At 41.9% G+C, this 24741-nt stretch overlaps 1 protein-coding gene across 4 annotated transcripts in view; it reads left to right on the top strand.

Annotated features, from left to right (window-relative positions):
- pam (peptidylglycine alpha-amidating monooxygenase) overlaps positions 1-24741 on the top strand; it is a 140875-nt gene that overhangs the window by 90113 nt on the left and 26021 nt on the right. For 3 of the 4 annotated variants that reach the window (XM_038970032.1, XM_038970033.1, XM_038970031.1), the window contains 2 exons: positions 14666-14974; positions 17534-17663. In XM_038970032.1, coding sequence (XP_038825960.1) covers positions 14666-14974; positions 17534-17663 — 439 coding nt within the window. The remainder of the gene's footprint in view (positions 1-14665; positions 14975-17533; positions 17664-24741) is intronic. The other variant, XM_038970034.1, reaches the window with a different exon arrangement.

Below are 24741 nucleotides of genomic sequence, written 5' to 3'. Positions count from 1 at the left end.
GATGAGAGAATACTTGGGTTAGAAACGTAGCCAGGATATCTAAGACGTCTTGGATATGCTGGAATGCCATTTGAGATCCTAGAGGCCCTAACGGAAGTAATGTACTTTGGATTTATATAGAGTTTTTCTAAGACTCGTAGATACTTAAAATGTAGTCTGGTTGTCTTAATATGTTGTTTTAGCACACATTTCTAAGGGGAAACTGACAGGAAAAAGAAAAAAAGAAAATGGAAGCCTAGTTGTTGTGCAAGCTGTTTTTCCCAACAACTACCCCTCACACCTCTCTATGTGATGCTAACATCACTAGCCATTGAAACAACAGCCCAGGCAAGAGTCACTTACTAACTGGAATATATTACTGAATACAGAGCTGATGCCAGTGGCTCAGATATGACCTTGCCAATACAAAGAGGTGCTATATGCAATATTCTAAGTATTTTTACATAAACGGTATAGAAATTTGACTATAGCTACAGTAGGGTATAATTGCTGAGCTCTGCTCTGTTCCGTATGTGGGGGAAAGTTGTACTGTTTGAACAGACTGTGTGCAAACAGACTAATCTATTCGGCTCTGGGAAGTCCATAAATCTGTCACCCTAATCTACTTTGTTCCTTGTTGATATTAGGGGGGGATCAAGTTATGGGAATCGTTTTCAAAAAGTGGGCTGTATTTTTATCTGGAATCCTTTTTGGAAAAATGACAGAAGCAAAGATCTGTCATAGCTGTTCTGGGATGATGTCATGCTACACAGTTATGACATCACGTTATTGCTACACAATATGTTACACAGTCATGACATCACAGGATGCTACACAGTATGTTACACAGTCATGACATCACAGGATTCTACACAGTCATGACATCACAGCATGTTACACAGTATGCTACACAGTCATGACATCACAGTATGCTACACAGTCATGACATCACAGTATGCTACACAGTATGTTACACAGTCATGACACCACAGAATGTTACACAGTATATTACACAGTCATGACATCACATTATGCTACACAGAATGCTACACAGGCATGACATCACAGTATGCTACACAGTATGTTAGTCATGGCATCACAGTATGCTACACAGTCATGACATCACAGAATGCTACACAGGCATGACATCACAGTATGCTACACAGTATGTTAGTCATGGCATCACAGTATGCTACACAGTCATGACATCACAGTATGCTATACAGTCATGACTTCACAGTATGCTACACAGATTTTACATTTCTGTACCAGTTGATGGGAACTCCTGACCTGCCAAATAATAATAATGTAGTTCTATATAGCCATGTGGGTAATCACTCCCCCTTCCGTAGCCATGTGGGTAATCACTCCCCCTTCCGTAGCCATGTGGGTAATCACTCCCCCTTCCAGAGCCGTGTGGTTAATCACTCTCCCTTCCGTAGCCATGTGGATAATCACTCCCCCTTCCAGAGCCGTGTGGGTAATCACTCCCCCTTCCAGAGCCATGTGGGTAATCACTCCCTTCCGTAGCCATGTGGATAATCACTCCCCCTTCCAGAGCCATGTGGGTAATCACTCCCCCTTCCAGAGCCGTGTGGATAATCACTCCCCCTTCCAGAGCCGTGTGGGTAATCACTCCCCCTTCCAGAGCCATGTGGGTAATCACTCCCCCTTCCAGAGCCATGTGGGTAATCACTCCCCCTTCCAGAGCCGTGTGGGTAATCACTCCCCCTTCCAGAGCCGTGTGGGTAATCACTCCCCCTTCCAGAGCCATGTGGGTAATCACTCCCCCTTCCAGAGCCATGTGGGTAATCACTCCCCCTTCCAGAGCCGTGTGGGTAATCACTCCCCCTTCCAGAGCCGTGTGGGTAATCACTCCCCCTTCCAGAGCCGTGTGGGTAATCACTCCCCCTTCCAGAGCCATGTGGGTAATCACTCCCCCTTCCAGAGCCATGTGGGTAATCACTCCCCCTTCCAGAGCCATGTGGGTAATCACTCCCCCTTCCAGAGCCGTGTGGGTAGTCACTCTCCCTTCCGTTTGCTTATTTCCACCATGACAAATAGGTTAACCTGGTTGTCATGGCTACCAAAACGAAAGCCACGACAGCGCATGAACCACCTCCTCTGCTCCCCAGCTGTTTTTTTTACTGAGTTTGCTGGCTGATGCGTTGTGCCGTGGCACTCACTTTTCTCTCTGTTAGATAAACTCAAGACAGGAGGAAAGTGAGGAAGCTTTATCTAGAGTGCCCTTGAAATACTGTTTGACGGTAGATTTGTTTTAAGATGCGAAGCGAGCAATTCGTATCCCTGCGTCTTAGTTGGGATCCTTGAGTATAAGTACAAACATGTCAGACTCAGACAAACAAATGCTGCAGTAGAGAAAAGCCGTGGTATCAAACACGATATGCCAAAACTACTGGATCAAATAGGGCTGTCCTCCGCCTTATCAAGTTTCCTTTATGAGGGTGTTGTTTTTTCATTTCTCCATATCAGTAGCTAGGTTTCCATCACTATCTAGGTTTATTTTATATAGCCCTTCGTACATCAGCTAATATCTCGAAGTGCTGTACAGAAACCCAGCCTAAAACCCCAAACAGCAAGCAATGCAGGTGTAGAAGTTTCCATCACTATCTAGGTTTCCATCACCAACTAGGTTTCCATCACCAACTAGGTTTCCATCACCAAATAGGTTTCCATCACTATCTAGGTTTCCATCACCAACTAGGTTTCCATCACCAACTAGGTTTCCATCACTATCTAGGTTTCCATCACCATCTAGGTTTCCATCACTATCTAGGTTTCCATCACCAACTAGGTTTCCATCACCAACTAGGTTTCCATCACCAACTAGGTTTCCATCACTATCTAGGTTTCCATCACCAACTAGGTTTCCATCACCAACTAGGTTTCCATCACCAACTAGGTTTCCATCACCAACTAGGTTTCCATCACCAACTAGGTTTCCATCACCAACTAGGTTTCCATCACTATCTAGGTTTCCATCACCAACTAGGTTTCCATCACCAACTAGGTTTCCATCACCAACTAGGTTTCCATCACCAGCTAGGTTTCCATCACCATCTAGGTTTCCATCACCATCTAGGTTTCCATCACCAGCTAGGTTTCCATCACCAACTAGGTTTCCATCACCAGCTAGGTTTCCATCACCAGCTAGGTTTCCATCACCAGCTAGGTTTCCATCACTATCTAGGTTTCCATCACCAACTAGGTTTCCATCACTATCTAGGTTTCCATCACTATCTAGGTATCCATCACTATCTCGGTTTCCATCACTATCTAGGTATCCATCACTATCTAGGTTTCCATCACCAACTAGGTTTCCATCACCAACTAGGTTTCCATCACTATCTAGGTTTCCATCACTATCTAGGTTTCCATCACTATCTAGGTTTCCATCACCAACTAGGTTTCCATCACCAACTAGGTTTCCATCACCAACTAGGTTTCCATCACCAACTAGGTTTCGATCACTATATAGGTTTCCATCACTATATAGGTTTCCATCACCAATTAGGTCTCCATCCAATTGGCAACAGATTTTCATGCAAATATTCTAAAATCTGCATAAATAAAGTATGCGCATCTTCCCACCAGAGATGCGTTTCATTAAATTAACTTGTTGTGAATAAAAAGCTGTGTGTGATGATGTAGTGCACATAAAAATAACTTAACGGTTAAATTCTAGTGTGCCGTACAAAAAAATACAAGTTAAGTGGGTTTCCATTGTATTTTCAACTATACTGATGGTTTTGTCACAAAAAATGTTGTGGTATATAGTGTTAAAATGTTGCTGGCACTGCTACTGTCTGTCTGTCTGGGATAGTTTGAACACAGCCCGTGACGGGGTTAGCCCTTGTGGCTGGGACCACGGATTGTGCTGGGCTTGTAGCTGTTTAAATCCCTGCTGTTTATTGTGGTTTCCATCAACCCTGCGAGCTGTGCCGGCTGGAATTGCTCGGAGTACCAGCGTTAGCCTAGGTTGCTACCATCATGCCGCCCAAAGTTAAAATCAACAACAAGATGTCTACAAGCAATTGTTACAGGAACATAGATTCAAGCGCTTTGTCCAAATACTGGTGGACTCAACTGACAAAAGAATGTACGATCTGACCAGAGAGGTCCAAGGCCTTAAGAACAGTTTGCAGTTCTCCCAGGGGAAGGTGGTGGTCTGACCAGAGTGGTTCAAGGCCTTCAAAACAGTTTGCAGTTCTCCCAGGGGGAGGTGGTTGTCTGACCAGAGTGGTCCAGGACTTTCAGAACAGTTTGCAGTCCTCCCAGGGAGAGGTGGATGTCTGACCAGAGAGATCCAAGGCCTTCAGAACAGTTTGCAGTTCTCCCAGGGAAAGATGGATGTCTGACCAGAGTAGTCCAAGGCCTTCAGAACAGTTTGCAGTTCTTACAGGGAGAGGTGGATGTCTGACCAGAGTGGTCCAAGGCCTTCAGAACAGTTTGCAGTTCTTCCAGGGAGAGGTGGATGTCTGACCAGAGAGGTCCAAGGCCTTCAGAAGAGTTTGCAGTTATCCCAGGGAGAAGTGGATGTCATGAAAAAGCAGCAAGATAACAAAACACTAAGTCCACGAGAGATGACATCAGCACTGTCTATAAATCATTATTACAGTTAACTCGGAAAACAGACTATCTAGAGGGAAAATCCATGAGGAATAACATTGTTGTGGATGGCATACCAAAGTCTCCACAAGAGACCTGGACGGAGTCTGAGAAGAAAGTAAAAAAAAATGATCAAAGAAAAGCTGCAGATGGATCATAGAAAGATTGAGGTGGAGCCACGCCCATAGGTCTGGAAAACCTGTGACGAGCCCAAGTGGCAGACCCAGGCCGATAGAGGTCAAGTTCCCTTAGGTTCAAGGACAAGATGACTGTTCTAGAAAGAGCCAAGAACTTGAGAGGAACCAACATCTTCCTCAATGAGAACTTCTCTGAAGCTGTGCGCCAGAGGCAGAAATAACTTATCCCAGCTATGAAAGCTGCCAGAGAGCGTGAGGACATTGCTTACATCTGCTACGACAAGCTCATTGTCCACCCTCCCACCCAAAAGCCTAGGAGGACTGAGAGAGCCAGGCTTCCGGGTCAGTAGCTTCAACCCAACATCACATATACACAAACGGACACTTACAAGAGCCTGATTGGCTGACTATTAGCTAAAGAATGTTTTTTAAATGTTCATATATGATGTCGATAAGCTACCCAGGAAAGGGCTAAGAATAGCACATATTAATATGCTGTATGTAGCCTTAGAAACAAGGATTATGAAATCAATAACTTACTAACATCGGATAACATTCATATACTGGCCATCTCTGAAACTCACTTAGATAATTCCTTTGATATAGCAATACAAGGTCATAACATCTACAGGAAAGACAGGAATGCCTATGGGAAAGGTGAAAATTTAAAAAACATTCTTTAGCTAATAGTCAGCCAATCAGGCTCTTGTAAGTGTCAGTTTGTGTATATGTGATGTTGGGTTCAGAGCCATATTCCCTTAAAGCTTAGAGAAGATCTCATCTCTAATGTTGTTGGAAGTATTGTGGTTGCAAGTTCACCCGCCTCATCTAAAGCCTCTTATTTTGGGGTGTTGATAAAAGCCGCTAAGTGCTAACAGTCAGTACTTGGATAATATGAGTCCAATGTGTGTGTGATGTTAACAGAGAGGTCTATTTTCTGAGTGACCTGAACATTGACTGTTTAGCAACTAGCTGTTCTCTCAAGAGGAACCTTCTAACTGTGACTAATGCCTGTAATATGACCCAGGTTATCACTCAATCAACTAGAGGGCATACCAATAGTGTTGGATCTGTGACATCCACTTGTATTGATAATATCTTTAATAATGCTGTCGCGCTTTGCTCCAAAGTAATATCAGTTCCCATTAGCTGTCGTGACCATAACATTGTGGTAATAACAAGGAAAGACAAAGTGCCAAAGGTTGGGCCTAAAGTAATTTAAAAGAGATCATACAAAATGTTTTCTCAGGACTCTTTTGTTGAAGATGTAAATAAATGTATGTTGGTCTGATGTGTATGAGGAAGTGAATCGAGATGCAGCACTGGAAATATTTGTACAAGTATTAATGCCAATTGTTAAGAAATGAACTGTCAGAACTCTTAGCGCCCTCTGGATTAATGGTGAATTGAACAATTGTGTGGTTCAATGAAATTATGCAAATAAGAGGTGGCAAATAAGTCAGGATGCTCAGATGATTGGTTGACATACTGTACTATGAATTGAGAAATGTTGTGACTAAACTTAACAAAAATAAGAAGAAATTATATTACCAAACCAAGAAAAATTACATAAAACACAATGGAACAAGACTTTGGAGTACCTTAAATGGGCAGAAAACCCAATTCATCGCCATCGTTCATTGAAGTTGATGGGTCATTTATAACAAAACTTTTCGATATTGCCAATAATTTCAATGTCTGTTTCACTAGTAAAGTGGAAAAACTCTGAAGTAAAATGACAATGTTGAACAGTGAACAATCAGATTTTTGTATAAAATATCTAATAATGAAAGAGAAAGGATTGCTGTTTTGAATTTGGTCAAGTTAGTTTTTCCACCTCTCCCACACTATTACTATCCATCAATAATGATAAGCCACCAGGTATACACAACCTTGATGGGAAACTATGGAGAATGCTAGCAGACTGTATTACCACCCTTATTTGCTATATCTTTAACCAAATCCTAAAGAAGTGTGTGTGTCCACAGGCATGGAAGTAAGCTAAAGTAATTCTACTGCCCAACAATAGTAAAGCACAATTTGTTGGCTCTAACAGCCGCCCAATCACTTTTCTGTCCTTTCTTAGTAAACTGATGGGGGAAATTGTGTTTGACCAAATACAACGCTATTTTTCAGAGAACAAGTTAACTACTGACTTTCAGCATGCTTATAGAGAAGGGCACTCAACTTGCACTGCACTGACTACGATGACTGATGATTGGCTAAAGGAAATGAATAATAAGATGATAGTTGGAGCTGTGTTAGATTTCAATGCAGCCTTTGATGTTATTGATCATACATGGTTATTGAAGAAACTCACTTGCTATGGCTTTACATCACCTGTCATCACATGGTTGAACAGTTATTTATCCAATAGAACCCAGAGAGTGTTCTTCAATGGAAGCTTCTCTAAAATTGGATTTGTACAGTGGGGTGTCCCTCAAGGCAGTTGCCTTGGGCCGTTACTCTTCTATTTTTTTTTTATACAAATGATTTGCCACTGATCTTACACAAATCTAGAATAACTATTGTATGCTCGCTACTGTACATAGCCTCGCTACTGTTATTTTTCACTGTCTTTTTACTGTTGTTTTTATTTCTTTACTTACCTATTGTTCACCTAATACCTTGTTATTTAAAAAAAATACTTAGAAATTGCATTGTTGGTTAGAGCCTGTAAGTAAGCATTTCACTGTAAGGTGAAATGTTGTATTCGGCGCACGTGACCAATAATCTTTGATTTGATTTGATTCCACAGTCTACATGTCAGCACCCAAAACCAGTGAGCTCACTGACATTTTTTATAAGGAGTTAGTCAGTATCAGAATGGGTGATTCATAATAAACTGGTCTTAAATACATCTGAAACTAAAAGCATTGTATTTGGTTCAAAACATTCTCTAACACCTAAACCTCAAGAGGAGTTGTGTATAAAGAGTGTGACCATTGAGGGAGTTGAGAAAGCTGAACTCCTAGATATAACATTGGTTGTGCAATTATCATGGTCAATATTGACAGAATTGTGGTGAAGATGGGGACATATTAAAATATGTTTTGTGTTGTGTTTTTTTTTAACACAAAAATCAACTGTACTAGTTGTTCAGGCTCTGGTCTTGTCCCAACTTGATTACTGTCCGGTAATATGGTCAAGTGCAGCAAAGAAATACCTTTCAAAGCTGGGCAGCGTGCCTTTCCCTTAACCGCACATACAGAACTAAGATCAGCAACATGCATACCAGTCTTTCCTGGTTGAGGGTTGATGAGAGATGAACTGCTTCTCTTCTAGTTTTTATGATATGCAATGTAGCTGTAATGTATACTGAACAAAAATGTAACGCAACATGCAACAATTTCAAAGATTTTACTGAGTTACAGTTCGTATTTTTATTTTTTATTTATTTATTTATTTCACCTTTATTTAACCAGGTAGGCTAGTTGAGAACAAGTTCTCATTTGCAACTGCGACCTGGCCAAGATAAAGCAAAGCAGTTCGACACATACAACAACACAGAGTTACACATGGAATGAACAAACATACAATCAATAATAGAATAGAAAAATCTATATACAGCATGTGCAAATGAGGTAGGATAAGAGAGGTAAGGCAATAAATAGCCCATGGTGGCAAAGTAATTACAATATAGCAATTAAACACTGGAATGGTAGAATGTGCAGAAGATGAATGTGCAAGTAGAGATACAGGGGTGCAAAGGAGCAAAATAAATACATAAATACAGTATGGGGATGAAGTAGTTTGGATGGCCTATTCACAGATGAGCTATGTACAGGTGCAGTGATCTGTGAGCTGTTCTGACAGCTGGTGCTTAAAGCTTGTGAGGGAGGTAAGTCTCCAGCTTCAGAGATGTTTGCAGTTCGTTCCAGTCATTGGCATCAGAGAACTGGAAGGAGAGGTGGCCAAAGGAAGACGAAATCAGTATAATCAGTATAAGGAAATCAGTCAATTTAAATAAATTCATTAGGCCCTAATCTATTGATTTCACATGGCTGGGAATCAGTGGCGGTCAGTGCCGTTTAAGATGAGGGAGGACAATTTAAAAAAAAAAAATATGAGCATGGCCTTATTTCTATTACAGCATATTGGATGACTGTCATTCATATTCTATTCACCCAGCTCAATGTAACAGCGATAGTTTTAGGCTATTACATGATACGCTACCTGCCCCAATGCATAGTGCCAACTGTAAAGTTAGGTGGATAAGGAATAACGGTCTGGTATTGTTTTTCATGGTTTGGGCTAAGATCCTTAGTTTCAGTGAAGGGAAATCTTTTTTTTTTTTTTTTTTTTTTTTTTTTTTTCTTCTTTCTGGGCGGGGTGGATCAGCTTAATATTGCGGAAAGAATGTTGCTTCCAATGTAATTGTCTGCATCATTTCCAATCCCCCATATTTTTTTGGGTAAATATATATATCCATTCACGTATGCATACATATACACATATATACATACACATACCTACATAGACATACATACTTTTTTAAAGAGTATACCTTTATTATTATTCCCCGCAAACCCTACCACCGATCCCCCAATTGGAGTAAACTGATAAACATTTCTGTTTTTACCTTCAATTTATACATCTTATACACATTTTACAGACACAGTCTACTTTATAATAGTTCTCTCTTGTTTGTTCTTAGTCCTTCCTCTATTTCTGTTGTCCATCCAGTTTGATTTCCACTTGTAACTGTGCTATTTCACAATAGCTCCGCACCTATACACATTTCACAGATCCCGTATGCCCTACATTGTTTATCTTGTTATTAGTCCCACCCTTCAGCTCCACTCAACCTTTCCCATCTATCTTCCAACATCATCCATTTCGGATTTTTATTTGCCATATATTTTTCAACTGTGCTGAGTTCCAAACTGCCTCTGGAAGCAACGTCAGCACAATAACTGTTCATTGGGAGCTTCAAGAAATGGGTTTCCATGGCCGAGCAGCCGCACGCACACAAGCCTAAGATCGCCATGCCAAGAGCCGGCTGGAGTGGTGTTAAGCTCGCCGCCATTGGACTCTGGAGCAGTGGAAACGCATTCTCTGGAGTGATGAATCCCGCTACACCATCTGGCAGTCCGACGGACAAATCTGGGTTTGGCGGATGCCAGGAGAACGCTACCTGCCCCAATGCATAGTGCCAACTGTAAAGTTAGGTGGATAAGGAATAACGGTCTGGTATTGTTTTTCATGGTTTGGGCTAAGATCCTTAGTTTCAGTGAAGGGAAATCTTAACGCTACAGCATACAATGACATTCTAGATGATGCAACAGGTTGGGGAAGCCTCTCTCCTGTTTCAGCATGAAAATGCCCCCATCCATACAGAAATGGTTTGTTGAGATCGGTATGGAAGAACTTGACTGGCCTGCACAGAGCCCTGACCTTTGTTTTGTCGACTTTTGAAAAGTTTACCGACAAATTAGCTGTTTTAATCGCGTAAAAATATTGGATGGAAACCTGGTTAGTCTCTCCCCCCCCCCCCTCTCTCTCTCTCTCTCTCTCTCTCTCTCTCTCTCTCTCTCTCTCTCTCTCTCTCTCTCTCTCTCTCTCTCTCTCTCTCTCTCTCTCTCTCTCTCTCTCTCTCTCTCTCTCTCTCTCTCTCTCTCTCTCTCTCTCCTCATACAAACACCCACATACTCACACATTCAATCACTGTCAATTTGTTCTTTCCCTCCCTCTCTCTTCCCCTCTCCCTCCCTCCCTCCCTCTCTCCCTCCATGTACCTCGGTCTCCCCTCCCCTCTCTACCTATCTCCGTCTCTCTCCCTCTCTCCATCTATCTCTGTCTCCCTCCCTCCCCAAATTAGCTGTTTTAATCACGTAAAAATATTGGATGGAAACCTGGTTAGTCTCTCTCCCCCCCTCTCTCTCTCCCCCCCCCCTCTCTCTCTCATACAAACACCCACATACTCACACATTCAATCACTGTCATTTTGTTCTTTCCCTCCCTCTCTCTTCCCCTCTCCCTCCCTCCCTCTCTCCCTCCATGTACCTCGGTCTCCCCTCCCCCTCTCTCCTTCCCTCTATCTCCGTCTCTCTCCCTCCCTCCCTGAGAATCTGATCCTCTTATTATCTGGGCCTCTCCAGATCGGGACAGTTTGATAAATGGCTGGGTATATTTTCCTTTGCTGTTATTAGGACACAAATCCACTGGCTGTCATTCAGGGCTTCTGGTGTTGTCTGTGTGTGTTTGCCGATCCTGCCTCTGATGAATGGGCTCAATAAATAAGGAGCTGCTACAGTTCATATATCACAGTGGGTGGAGCTCAACTACTGTACGTGTGTGTCTCTGTACGTTAAAGAGGACTCCCTCAACCGATAAAGACAGAAAAAAAGGTGTTTATGAGAGATTATTGTTGGAATTGAGCTACACTTTTTGAAGGAAGCTCTCTTAAACACACAGGGGATGACTGATCAAGAGAACGGATAACAGTGATAATCTTTTTCCTGATGATACAACACTGTAGCATTCTGTTATCAGCACCAAACTAGTTTAAAGGGGAGGAAACATGAGTTTTTACTCAACATTATAACAACAGTGTGGTCAAAGTAGTTACGATCTGGTTACCTTTAAGTATAAACATAGTTCATGTTTTTGAGTTATTACATATTTATTAATTACCTTATTTCTGGATATCTTCTAAACTACCAACAATGCGCTATTTCTCAACATCATATGGAGGATCTACTCTGTGCTACCAAGTTCGTATGCTAGCTCGGTAGCTAGTTCAAGCTGGCTAATGTTAGCCACTAGCCATACTAGCATGTACGCTGAGCAAAATTATAAACACAACATGCAACAATTTCTCAATGAGTGACATGTCTGGAGAGTATGAAGTCCATGGAAGAACTGGGACATTTTCAGCATGCAGGAATTGTGTACAGATCCTTGCGACATGCGGCCGTGTATTATCATTCTGAAACATGAGATGATGGCGGCGGATGAATGGTACGACAATGGGTCTCAGGATCTCGTGTACGGTATCTCTGTGCATTCAAATTGCCATCAATAACATGCAATTGTGTTCGTTGTCCGTAGCTTATGCCTGCCCATACCATAACCCGACCGCCACCATGGGGCACTCTGTTCACAACGTTGACATCAGCAAACCGCTGGCCCAGTGAAGCGCCTGCTTCCCCCTCGCTTTGGTTGCTAACTCAGCCTGCACTCTTTTAAACGTTTTACCATCAGATGGGCCCCAGCCATCAATCTGTAAGTCTCTGCTCTCTCTTTGCTTTTAATCTGCGCTTATGTTTTGGTTGTGTTGTGTTAGTTGTGTTCTAGCTGGTCTCCAGTAGTTGAGCTTTAGTTTGCCAACCATAACCGTAGTGGTTGGCTAGGCTAATAGCTAAATAGTGAACTTTAGCTGGCTGGCTAGCTAGCTGCTGGCTAAAATAACTGCATATAGCTAACATTCTTTGATAAATTAAGCTGTAAGCTAGGTGTTGACTCATGCACTGCTAACGTAACAGCCTGGTAGGGCTAAAGTTAGCAGGCTAACAGGGCTAACGTTAGCAGGTTAGTTGGCTAGCAACCTTTCAAGTTGATTTCTAACATTTCAAAAGTATTTGCTGAACATTTTAATTAAAACCAGTAGTCATGAGTGCAAACGATTTGGTTTAATTTGAAGTTATACATTTGAAGTTATTTCTGTCGGAGTTTGCATTATAGTGGATAGGCTGGCTTGCCGGGTCCTCCATATTACACCAATCCCCGGAAAACATTTTCCGACATTTCCTTTTTCATTCTTCTGAATTCTGAATAGCTTTATGTCATAACTCGAAAAAAAGAAAAGTGAGGTCTTGGGACTTTTGATGCATATACTAATACAAATGTTTGTTACATCTGGTTACATTTATGCTACCTAACCTTTAATATGAACCTATTAAAAAACGGGCAGAAGCCTCTTCTTTGAAATGCAGTGTGTGTGTGTTTGTGCAGCTATGCAGTATGTCAGAGTTCAGTGCCATTGTCTTTATGGCATGTGATTGCTGTTCTTGCTTTCAGATGTGACCTTTTTACGCTGAGAAATTGATTATACGCCGCCATAGATGTAGGGTGGCTTTCCAGAATACATAGTGGTCTGAGACACTGTCACTTCCCGTCGCAGCTGTTAATGCAATGAGTGATGCAATGAGTTAATGCACAGCGATCCATTCAGAACACTCCCTGCCACCCGTTGGCTAGCTTGGTGAAGGATTTAGGCCTAGCCTAGATGGCAGTTTAACGTAGGCATACCTAAGAAGATATCATAGCCATAGTATTCTGTATTGTGTACAGGATGTATGTGGTCTGTTAGTCTTTTTAAGATTTATTTGTAGTACAATAATATGAGAAAGGGTTGTAACATTTTATGTACTGTGCATTTTTATGTACTGTGCATTTAGCCGCAGTAGAGGATAGTACCAAAAATGCTACAACCCCCTACTGGTCAAAATGCTGTGAGTTAAAGGAAAGGTTCACCCATTTTGAATGTTATATAGTTTTTATGCATCGCTGAGTGATGTTCTATCGATTCCCTGGGTCATTTCATGTTTTCACGTGTACCTGAGTTATTGGCATTCAAGCGGACAGCAATTCGGCTGGTATGATGTAGCACTGTGATAAAGTCTCTCTCACTACACTGGAAGTTAATAGGAATACGACTTTTACATTGTGAAAACGTCTATCATACATGTCAGATTTCAATACTGGCTGATGTCATAACTCGGGAGGATGTCTTCTCATATTTTTAGCGATATTCCTACCTGAGAACTTTGTAATTTAATGGAGGGCACATTCTTCCTATCTGTCTGTCTCTTTAGTCCAGGGTGCATTGCTAGGTGCCATTGTCAGAGATATTATAGAAAGGAGATTGGAATAAAATGAAAGAAGGAGCGTATAATGCCCCACCCAGCAGGCTGTCGACCAATTGCGTTCCCGTTGTCATGCTGCGTCACGCAGTTGCTAAGGTATTGGTCAAGCATTCCCTTCTCAAAGTATGTCGATAAACGTGCCTATTTTCCTCGAAAGTATGTAATGTCACAATTCCAAAGCTAGACGATATTACAGACAGCAAGTTAATTATCTCACATCTCTGTAAAGATTTGTAATGTTGTACTTCTTGGTGACGAAATTTGTGCTAATGTTGGGTTTTTGAGCTAGCGCCCAATAGACTCCCGTTCACGCGCTACTTGTCCCAGAATCACCCAGAATGCACCGTGCGGCCTATTGACGTAGCATGGGCAATGTTTTCCATCTCCTCAAAAGTATGTCTGCCGTTGCAAATGTTAGACTCCACTCTGTGAGGCATCTTCAGGTTGAACATGGTGAGATTGGGGACTCCTAAATTGATAGTGCAGTTTTTTTTAGGTGATTTTACAGCTAACTAGCTACTTTACATGCTGATATTATCTTTGGTGTTATTGTGTGTAGTTATGTTTGCTAGCTAGCTAGCCAGCCAGCCCGTAGGGAGAGCATTACATAGTTGACTTGAGCTGCAAAAGATTTCCACAACGATTTTCCATGTTGTTACCAACCTTATTATTACGCCAAAATTAAACATTTGTTCTCAAAAAATATTGTTCTCACATATTAGTGTTATTTAACACTGTAAATTAAAGGAATGAGTGGTTTTTGGTGGATTTTTCCGTTAAGATGTGTAAATTTAGCATTTTTAAAATTTTGCCAGCTATCCTTTTAACTAACGGTCCGATTGCATGCTATATCACACCTACCTTTGTCTGTGTTTCCTGCTAACACCTTGTTCCAGCTGCGTAGCAACACTATCTAGAATGGAATGCACTTACACTTCTCCTCCTTCCTCTCCGCACCTGTATTCACACTTCCCATGTTTCCCCTTTTCTTTCTTTCCCTTCCCTTTCCCCTCCTTTTGTCTGCCTATCTGTCTCTCTGTCTGTGTGCAGGTGACTTCTATTCCCTTCTGTCCAAACTCCTAGGCGAGAGCGAGGACGTAGTCCACGTGCATAAGTATACGCCCGGCGAGGCGCAGAGTGCCCAGGCCAAACTGGTGGCTCAGATTGATAGCATAATTCAAAAGAAGGACCTGGGCTGGCCCAGTCCCAGGCTAGGCTTCCTGGACAGAGAGGATGCTATACTGGTGAGGGACAGAGTGCACAAGTTTCACCAGTTAGAGGCTACGGCCAGGCCTCCCGGGAGCACGCTAATGCCAGCTAACGCCCTGGTCGAGATTGACGATGATGATGAAGAAGAAGGTGGGTTTTCCGGGGGGGGTGACATCAACCGTGTTTGGAAGACATTTTTTTTGCTTTGGCATGTTTCAATTCCAAGGCATGCCCTTATGTGATTATTATTTTTTTTACATTTATTTTTTATTCCCATGTCCTCCCATTTCATTGCGCTCATTAATCAGGTATTGTGAGGGTCCGCATAATCACCCAGTGTTGGCGCTATAGCCTACATGCTGATGAGACTGGAAGTGTAGCTGGTCCAGGGATAACTTTAGGCTCTGAACAAACTGGTTCAGATTAAGAGACATGCAGCAAAGGCTGATTCCAGACCAGTGTTTAGCATGCCCAATTTTGGCTCAATTCTCAGAGGTGATTTGATTGATTGATTGAGTTATGGATTGAAATATATACAGTACATAAGGGCGCTCCGCCACGTACAATTTTTAAGAAAATCGATAAGATTAACACAAAGCTTAAAGGAGTTGAAATAAGACTAGTTTAGGACTTCCTGGTGTGTTTCTCTCCCCTTTGTAACATCCCTCTCTTTGTTGTTAAAACAAAGCTTGCTGACAGCTGCAAAAAAAATCTAATTGAACGTTTCGCATGAGTAGGTTCCCTTACTCAATACCAATTGAGTTGTTTTTTTGTATTTTGTACCAGCCAGCTGTTAGTGGGGCGGAGCTCTTGTTGTGACTTGCTCAATTCCAGTTTCCATGTCAAATCTCAAACGACATCAGGGATGCGTCCTATCGGCCCGCCCGTTCCGGCTCTATCAATCCGGTGTGGAAAATCCAATTACCAACACAAACTGGTGTAAATTAATTTGATTTCATGCATCTGCTCCTGTTTTTGGGGGCGGTGGAGAGAAGACCGGTTGGAGCGCCTTGTTGTCTCCCGGCCAGACTTTAACCAACTAATTGCCATTCCTCACCACATCATACCGTGAATTATTCATACAGCAGAGAGGCTTTCAGCTGTTTGTCTGAGGGTTGGTGCCCCAGTCATACCTTTGAGTGCAGAAACTGCCTAGGGAAGTCAGCCAGCCAGCGTGGAATGGAGTTGCAGGCAGTGAATGTTGGCATATTGAACATCGACTGGGTCGTGTGGTATTTGAAGATGTAAATGTGTGTTTTTCTGTGAAAGAGGACTTCTGGGAAATACCAGTAGGATATTTGAAAAGGGCTTATGTTCTATATGACGTCTTCATATTCATTACGTAAACCCGGCATAAGCACTTTACATAATCATTCATTACTTGTCATGAATCGAATTGAAGTAAACTTTTTTTTGTTTTGAATGTGAAACCCTTTTAAGGCTTTGGCCTAGCAACTTTTCAACCACGTTTTAAGCACATACTAAATCCACTCAATGATTTTTGATTGAAAATGCCATCCCAGCGACATAGGTTCTTTTCAATCATCGAACCGTTTTAATAAGGCGAAGAATTGTTCTGAGGTGTTCACTACGCCTGATTGCTTATCCAGTGCTTGTGTTTACGTTCAACTGAACGTTTGACCTTTTGACCCCATTTACAGTACTGTAATGCCTTTTAGCCAACTGTCATTCCAACCTACAATTCACAAAGTCTCTCTTGCAGCCGTTGATGTTGTTTTGTTTTTATTTATCAGAAGTTTGAGGAGTATGTTTGTGGTTGTGTGCGACATGCTCACGCTTCATTATTCTGTAGATTAATATGATTACATGCATCATTACATGTTATTGCACTCTGCTCTGTCTTATTAGCCCTATAATGAAAACCTCAATGTGGTTTCATTTCATTAGCTAAACTGTTGCAGTTAATTTTTATCCAATGCTAGCAATTTCGAAAATGTTTTTGGTCGAGGGCCATAAGACATGCTTAACATAAGCTTTGTCTCATTATGTGTTTACTTATATCTAGTAATTGTCGACAGTGAATGGTCTTTGACCTAGTTACCATATCAACGAGAGAAGAGCACGAGCAGGAAAATCCACTCAAGCAACTAAATGTGAATAGATTTTTCAGGCTAATAGTAGCCAGAAATGTGTTTACATACACTTCCGTTAGACTCACAGCAACCTTTTATTTGAGCTCAGCGGCCTATCATCCTCCACTGTCCTCAAGCAATTCCAAAAATGGTGTCTTGCTGAATGCAGATATTTTTTATTTAACCTACATTTATTTAGGAAGTCCCATTTGAAGTCAGAATACTTATTTTACAAGGGAGACCTGGCAATGTACAGTGTGTGTCAAATCATTCCACTTTAGATTAATCCAAACTATTAGCAGATTATCTAGATTAGGAAACAGTGGGTGATGACGTGAGAAAAGAGATCATTGCACCGGGGCGGCTAGGAATCTCTTTGGTTTACATTACCCCATGCTAGCTAACGACTTGCCAGATGTCATTTTTCCCCTCCTTTGAAATGACCCTATGGCATTGTTAAGCTGACCACAGGTTTCTGGCGTTCCTCTCTCTCTCTCTCTGTGTGTGTGTGTGTGTGTGTGTGTGTGTGTGTGTGTGTGTGTGTGTGTGTGTGTGTGTGTGTGTGTGTGTGTGTGTGTGTGTGTGTGTGTGTGTGTGTGTGTGTGTGTGTGTGTAGAGCACCATCTGGACGAGGTGACGGACTGGCCAGAGAGCCCACTCCAGCTGGGTCAGGTGTCTGGTTTGGCCCTGGACTCAGACGACAACCTGGTCATCTTCCACAGGGGAGACCACCAATGGGGGGTCAAGTAAGTAGCTATGATGATGTTACATATGCAGTCTGTGGCCAAAAGTTTTGAGAATGACACAAATATTAATTTCCACAAAGTTTGCTGCTTCAGTGTCTTTAGATATTTTTGTCAGATGTTACTATGGAATACTGAAGTATAATTACAAGCATTTCATAAGTGTCAAAGGCTTTTATTGACAATTACATGAAGTTGGTGCAAAGAGTCAATATTTGCAGTGTTGACCCTTCTTTTTCAAGATCTCTGCAATCCGCCATGGCATGCTGTCAATTAACTTCTGGGCCGCATCCTGACTAATGGCAGCCCATTCTTGCATAATCAATGCTTGGAGTTTGTCAGAATTTGTGGGGTTTTGTTTGTCCACCTGCCTCTTGAGGATTGACCACAAGTTCTCAATGGGATTAAGGTCTGGGGAGTTTCCTGGCCATGGACCCAAAATATTGATGTTTTGTTCCCCGAGCCATTTAGTTATCACTTTTGCCTTATGGCAAGGTGCTCCATCATGCTGGAAAAGGCATTGTTTGTCACCAAACTGTTCCTGGATGGTTGGGAGAAGTTGCTCTCGGAGGATGTGTTGGTACCATTCTTTATTCATGGCTGTGTTCTTAGGCAAATTGTGAGTGAGCCCACTCCCTTGGCTGAGAAGCAACCCCACACATGAATGGTCTCAGGATGCTTTACTGTTGGCATGACACAAGACTGATGGTAGTGCTCATCTTGTCTTCTCCGGACAAGCTTTTTTCTGGATGCCCCAAACAATCGGAAAGGGGATTCATCAGAGAAAATGACTTTACCCCAGTCCTCAGCAGTCCAATCCCTGTACCTTTTGCAGAATATTAGTCTGTCCCTGATGTTTTTCCTGGAGAGAAGTGGCTTCTTTGCTGCCCTTCTTGACACCAGGCCATCCTCCAAAAGTCTCCGCCTCACTGTGCGTGCAGATGCGCTCACCCTCCTGCTGCCATTCCTGAGCAAGCTCTGTACTGGTGGTGCCCCGATCCAGCAGCTGAATCAACTTTAGGAGACGGTCCTGGCGCTTGCTGGACTTTCTTGTGCGCCCTGAAGCCTTCTTCACAACAATTGAGCCGCTCTCCTTGAAGTTCTTGATGATCCGATAAATGGTTGATTTAGGTGCAATCTTACTGGCAGCAATATCCTTGCCTGTGAAGCCCTTTTTGTGCAAAGCAATGATGACGGCACGTGTTTCCTTGCAGGTAACCATGGTTGACAGAGGAAGAACAATGATTCCAAGCACCACCCTCCTTTTGGAGCTTCCAGTCTGTTAATCGAACTCAATCAGCATGACAGAGTGATCTCCAGCCTTGTCCTCGTCAACACTCACACCTGTGTTAACGAGAGAATCACTGACATGATGTCAGCTGGTCCTTTTGTGGCAGGGCTGAAATGCAGTGGAAATGTTTTTGGGGGATTCAGTTTATTTGCATGGCAAAGAGGGACTTTGCAATTAATTGCAATTCATCTGATCACTCTTCATAACATTCTCTAGTATATGCAAATTGCCATCATACAGACTGAGGCAGCAGACTTTGTGAAAAATAATATTTGTGTCATTCTCAAAACTTTTGGCTACGACTGTAATGTTATACTGTTTCCCTACTGTAATGTTTATCTGAGAGAGGACAACTGTCTTCTTTATTTAACCAGAAGATCTCTTAAAGATGCACTCCGGGATCTTAAGCACAACAAATTCATAACATATTGCCCAATTTGGGTAAAGTAGTACACAAAAAACGGGGACCCGTTTTGAGAGTACTTCTTTAAAGTTCTACTCTGTTTCAAGAGATACCTGGCAAGAATGTCAGTAAAGAAATATATTACAGTGTGTAGGCTACTGAGGCCAAACACAACACAAACACCTCTCTCAAAGACAAAAACTTTTACAGTTTGCATTCAGTGTTTCCCCTAAATGCATTGAGAAGCGGGGCACCACCGCTGCTAAATCGTGGCTGCCACTGCAAAAAAATTGTTTGCAGGAAACTAGCATTAAAACTGTCAAATGTTCTCTCCTCCATGGCAAAATGTGTAGATGTGCTTTAAAACAGCAACATATTGTCTCTGCTGCCAAGAGAAGGGCCTCTAAAATTGTGCCATTGCCCTGTCTCCTAGAGATGAACGTACTTTGGTGTGCGAAAAGTGCAAATCAATCCCAGAACAACAATTGTGAAGACGCTGGAGGAAACGGGTACAAAAGTATCTAAATCCATAGTCAAACGAGTCCTATATCGACATAACCTGAAGGCCGTTCGGAAAGGAAGAAGCCACTACTCCAAAACCGCCATAAAAAAGCCAGACTACGGTTTGCAACTGCACATGGGGACAAAGATCGTACTTTTTGGAGAAATGTCTTCTGGTCTGATGAAACGAAAATAGATCTGTTTGGCCATAATGACCATTGCTATGTTTGGAGGATAAAGGGGGAGGCTTGCAAGCCGAAGAACACCATCCCAACCGTGAAGCACGGGGGTGGCAGCATCATGTTGTGGGGGTGCTTTGCTGCAGGAGGGATTGGTGCACTTCACAAAATAGATGGCATCATGAGGGAGGAAAATGATGTGGATATATTTTTAATATATATCATCTCAAGACATATGTCAGGAAGTTAATGCTTGGTCGCAAATGTGTCTTCCAAATGGACAATAACCCCAAGCGTACTTCCAAAGTTGTGGCAGAATGGCTTAAGGACAACAAAGTCAAGGTATTGGAGTGGCCATCACAAAGCCCTGACCTCAAAATTATAGAACATTTGTGGGCAGAACTGAAAAAGCGTGTGCGAGCCAGGAGGCCTACAAACCTGACTCGGTTACACCAGCTCTGTCAGGAGGAATGGGCCAAAATTCACCCAACTTATTGTGGGAAGCTTGTGGAAGGCTACCCAAAACATTTGACCCAAGTTAAACAATTTAAAGGCAATGCTACCGAATACTAATTGAGTGTATGTGAACTTCAGACCCTCTGGGAATGTGATGAAAGAAATGAAAGCTGAAATAAATCATTCTCTCTACTATTATTCTGACATTTCACATTCTTAAACTATAGTGGTGATCCTAACTGACCTAAGACAGGGATTTTTTTTTACTGGGATTAAATGTCAGGAATTGTGAAAAACTGAGTTTAAATGTATTTGGCCAAAGTGTATGTAAACTTCTGACTTCAACTGTAGATGATTGTTGAGTTGCTACTCAGTGAAAGTCCCAGCCATACATATCGCACTATTTCAAAATACAATCTGTCATTTAGTAATCAAAATGATCAACTTAGTTGAGTGAACAACAGTAGGCCTATAGCCTATCTTGTTGGCACCAGCGGATAGCATCGGCCATGCGCCTGGTGAGTGCTGACTGCGCATAGTCACTCTTTGTCAGCGTTGGCTCAGTGCCACTTAAAGTTTGTTTTTGCACAATGGACGTCATATTTATTTAGTGTCTCCCCTTCTTATACTGCGCTCTAACTGCAGTTCCACTGCAGTCTGACTGCAATCTTTTTTTCATAAAGGTAGTGTTAGGGTTTGTTCCTTTCGTCCTTGTCAGTCATTGGTTCATTGGTGAAATTAGCATTATGACAATATCTTTAATTAAATAATTCAAAAACCTTTATTAATGTGATTGCAGACAGAAGTTGACAAACAGGAACATAGCACACATGTTCTGCATCAAACAAAAGGTCTCAAGTTGTTTTATTAAACCGAAGTCCCGCCTTAGTGATGTCACTGACTACTTCATTACCTTTTTACTCCTGAGACCAAAACCCTGCATCCATAGCTATACAAACATAGAGTTTCAGTGTTTATCTAAAAGCTAGGCAATAAATGTCCCCTCCCCAAAGTAGATTTATTGTGGAATGTCTGACTAGTCTCTTATCTCCCACACTCCCCTGCAGAGTTCTGTCTCAGTCACACATTTATAAGAGGGGTCTTCTTTATATAAGAGAGAGAAAGAGCAAACAACTGTGGACCAATTCTAAAACTATATAAAGAATATATTTTTAGTTAATCTGTAGTCTCGGATCCTATAAATGTAAGGAGGGAGGAGTCTTATAACCCCTCTCCTTCTATTACTAAAACATAAGCATAATCAATTATTCTAATACACATCAAACATTTTGGTACAACCCTTTTCATGACCCCTAGGTGAACCCTACAGTAGGAATAGTAGGCTATCTTACCTAAGTCGGCAAATGCAATGATGTATATGGAATGCTTTATTATAAAGGTGCATTTTTATGGTGAAAATGTGCTCCCACAAACTTGGAACTCACGCTCTGCCTATGCATAGGCTAGTGATTTTGCTGTTCGTTACTTGTCTTGTTGGCTGAGGTAAAGTAAATGTGGACAGTTATGCCGCTTTCACGTGCTAGTCGGAACTAGGAAACTCAGAAATGTTTGACTCGCTAATAGGTTGTAGTTAAACGCGTGCCGCGTTCAACCAGTTAGCAAGATGGATATTTCCGAGGTTTTCCTAGTTCCGACTAGCATGTGAATGCGGCATAACAGTCCACATTTACTTTCCCTCAGCCAACAAGAGGCGTCATTCTAACGCCTTCAAAGTGCGCGGTAAGGACACACGTCATTGCCTCCTCGATTTGCATGTTCCTTTAAGACTAATTACCATAATCTTAATGTGATTTCTGTCATTCTGATCACCGTGGGTGGATGCCCTAATCAGGATACCGGTACACGTCTCAAATGTCCGGTAAATTAAAATGCTGCCGGTCAAATGTCCAACACCACATTTTCATAACGGAAACTCTGACCCACACACTTTGTCACCGCTGCTGAAAAAAAACCTAGGGAAAACATTGGCATTGTCTTGCATTGCAACACTTCCAAGTCTAATCTTTAGAAAGCTGGAAATCGATGTTCCTGGTGTCATGAATATTTCAGTCTATTGGAGATTAATATTCAGACAATGACACCATTTCCTCTCATCTCGGTCTATTGGTGCTTAATATTCAGACAATGACACCATTTCCTCTCATCTCGGTCTATTGGTGCTTAATATTCAGACAATGACACCATTTCCTCTCATCTCGGTCTATTGGTGCTTAATATTCAGACAATGACACCATTTCCTCTCATCTCGGTATATTGGAGATTAATATTCAGACAATGATACCATTTCCTCTCATCTCGGTCTATTGGAGATTAATATTCAGACAATGATACCATTTCATCTCATCACAGTCTATTGTGAAGTGCTCCATACAACTACTCAGACATTTTTTACTTTATCAGACTGTCAGCGATGTCCAAATACTCTTAAATGGACTTTTGGACTGGAGATAATTTAGACCTATCACCTATGTCTATTTACCCTCATCCATTCAGATCAGTGGTGAATGGAATACAAGGGGGACAAGTCATTTAGGAGTGTTGGGATATTGCCCCCTGTCTGTCAATGGAATACAAGGGGGACAAGTAATTTAAGAGTGTTGGGATATTTTCCCTGGTCTGTCCACCGTGCAAACAAACTGCAAACAAACTGACTTCTGAGATTCACTCCAGGCACAGGCACAAACCAGTTTAGCGAGGCTGAGGTAATGGATAATTGCAAATAGATCGTCAGTTAGTGAAGTCCCTTCTTTCAAATGATCCAGTCTCACTTTCCTCCAAATCAGATAAGACTTTTATGTAGATAGTGGTGCATCCCTTTAAGGCTGTGTGTGTGTGTGTGTGTCCTAAATGGAACCCTATTCCCTATTTAGTGCACTACTTTTGACCAGGGCCCACTATGTCGGGAATAAGGTGCAGTTTGGGATGCAGCCTGTGTCTCTTGATGTATGGCAGGCTGAGCCCAAGGTTCCTTCTGTCCTTATGTTTCAAACGGTTTGTTTTGTTCAGAGGGAGCAGTAGGGATACTGACTGGACTCAGTAATTGGGGCACTATGTTCCTCCAGTGTTCAGGGTTGTAACCTGTCACTAGGCCAGGAATATCCAGACCCCCCCCCCCCCCCCCCATGCAAATTCAAACCTCTCCCAGGTCTCTGATTAGCATAAATAGGCAGGCTAACTGGGCAAAGTGATGAGAGTGAAGACAACATCGGCTTTGGTGATGTGTTTAAAAAAAAAAAACAGGTTTCTGAATTCATTATTGTAACTTTTGGTAACAGTAAACAGGTTTCCATCCAACCTTTTTATGTGAGTAAAGTATATGTCGGATAAAATATTTAATGAAGACAAATGTCGATAAAACAAAATACACTAGACAAGGTGGGATGGTTTTGTGTCGGTACAATGAATTATGCGAGAAATGTTGGTGGAAGCACTTTTATGCACAACGACCATCATATCGAAGTAAACTTGGGAGTGGACTGTCCACACATGTTGTGTGGTCCTCCCGCTACGACTCATCAGGAACGCATGCAGTTTATTAGGCTACAGAAGAAATACGTTATGATGAACTTCACAGGGTGGTGAAAGTGCACTGTGATGAGCTTGATGCTCCTTTCCAATAAATATCGAGGGTCTTATTCCGGTAACTTGATAATGGATTCTTGGCTGCCGTTTGACTTTTGTTCAAAATAATAATCTCATCGTGTAGGATATACGCGCGCTGTAGCGAACACGTGCTAATATCAGAGTTTGCACACTCGCTATATAACGCAATATTTATTGTGAGAAAACCATCAGTACAGTTGAAAATGCGATGGAAACCCATTTAACTTGTATTTTTTATTCGATACATGTGAATTTAACTGCAAAAGGTATTGTATGTGGACTACATCATCACGCACAGCACTTTATCTGCAACATGTCAATTTGATGGAAACACATCTCTGGAGGGAAAATGTTGATTTTATATGAAAATCGGTTGCCAATTGGATGGAAACCTAGCTAGTGTAGTATAGGGATCACATATTAGGCACTAATTTGCAGTTTATAAGTGTGTATAGAAATATAGCTTATTAGGCATTTATCTTAATATCAGCAATTTACTAGGCCTTGAATTGATGACAATACTGAATTTATAATAGTTGGTGAGCTTAGTCCACTTTTATGAAATCCGTTTGTGATGAATGGTGAGTGTAAGTATGGACTTGTTTCACTCCCCTTAAGCAACATGTT

This window comes from Salvelinus namaycush, chromosome 31, assembly GCF_016432855.1.
Source record: "Salvelinus namaycush isolate Seneca chromosome 31, SaNama_1.0, whole genome shotgun sequence".
NCBI classification, from domain to species: domain Eukaryota; kingdom Metazoa; phylum Chordata; class Actinopteri; order Salmoniformes; family Salmonidae; genus Salvelinus; species Salvelinus namaycush.
This window is presented reverse-complemented; position numbering and strand designations above follow the sequence as displayed.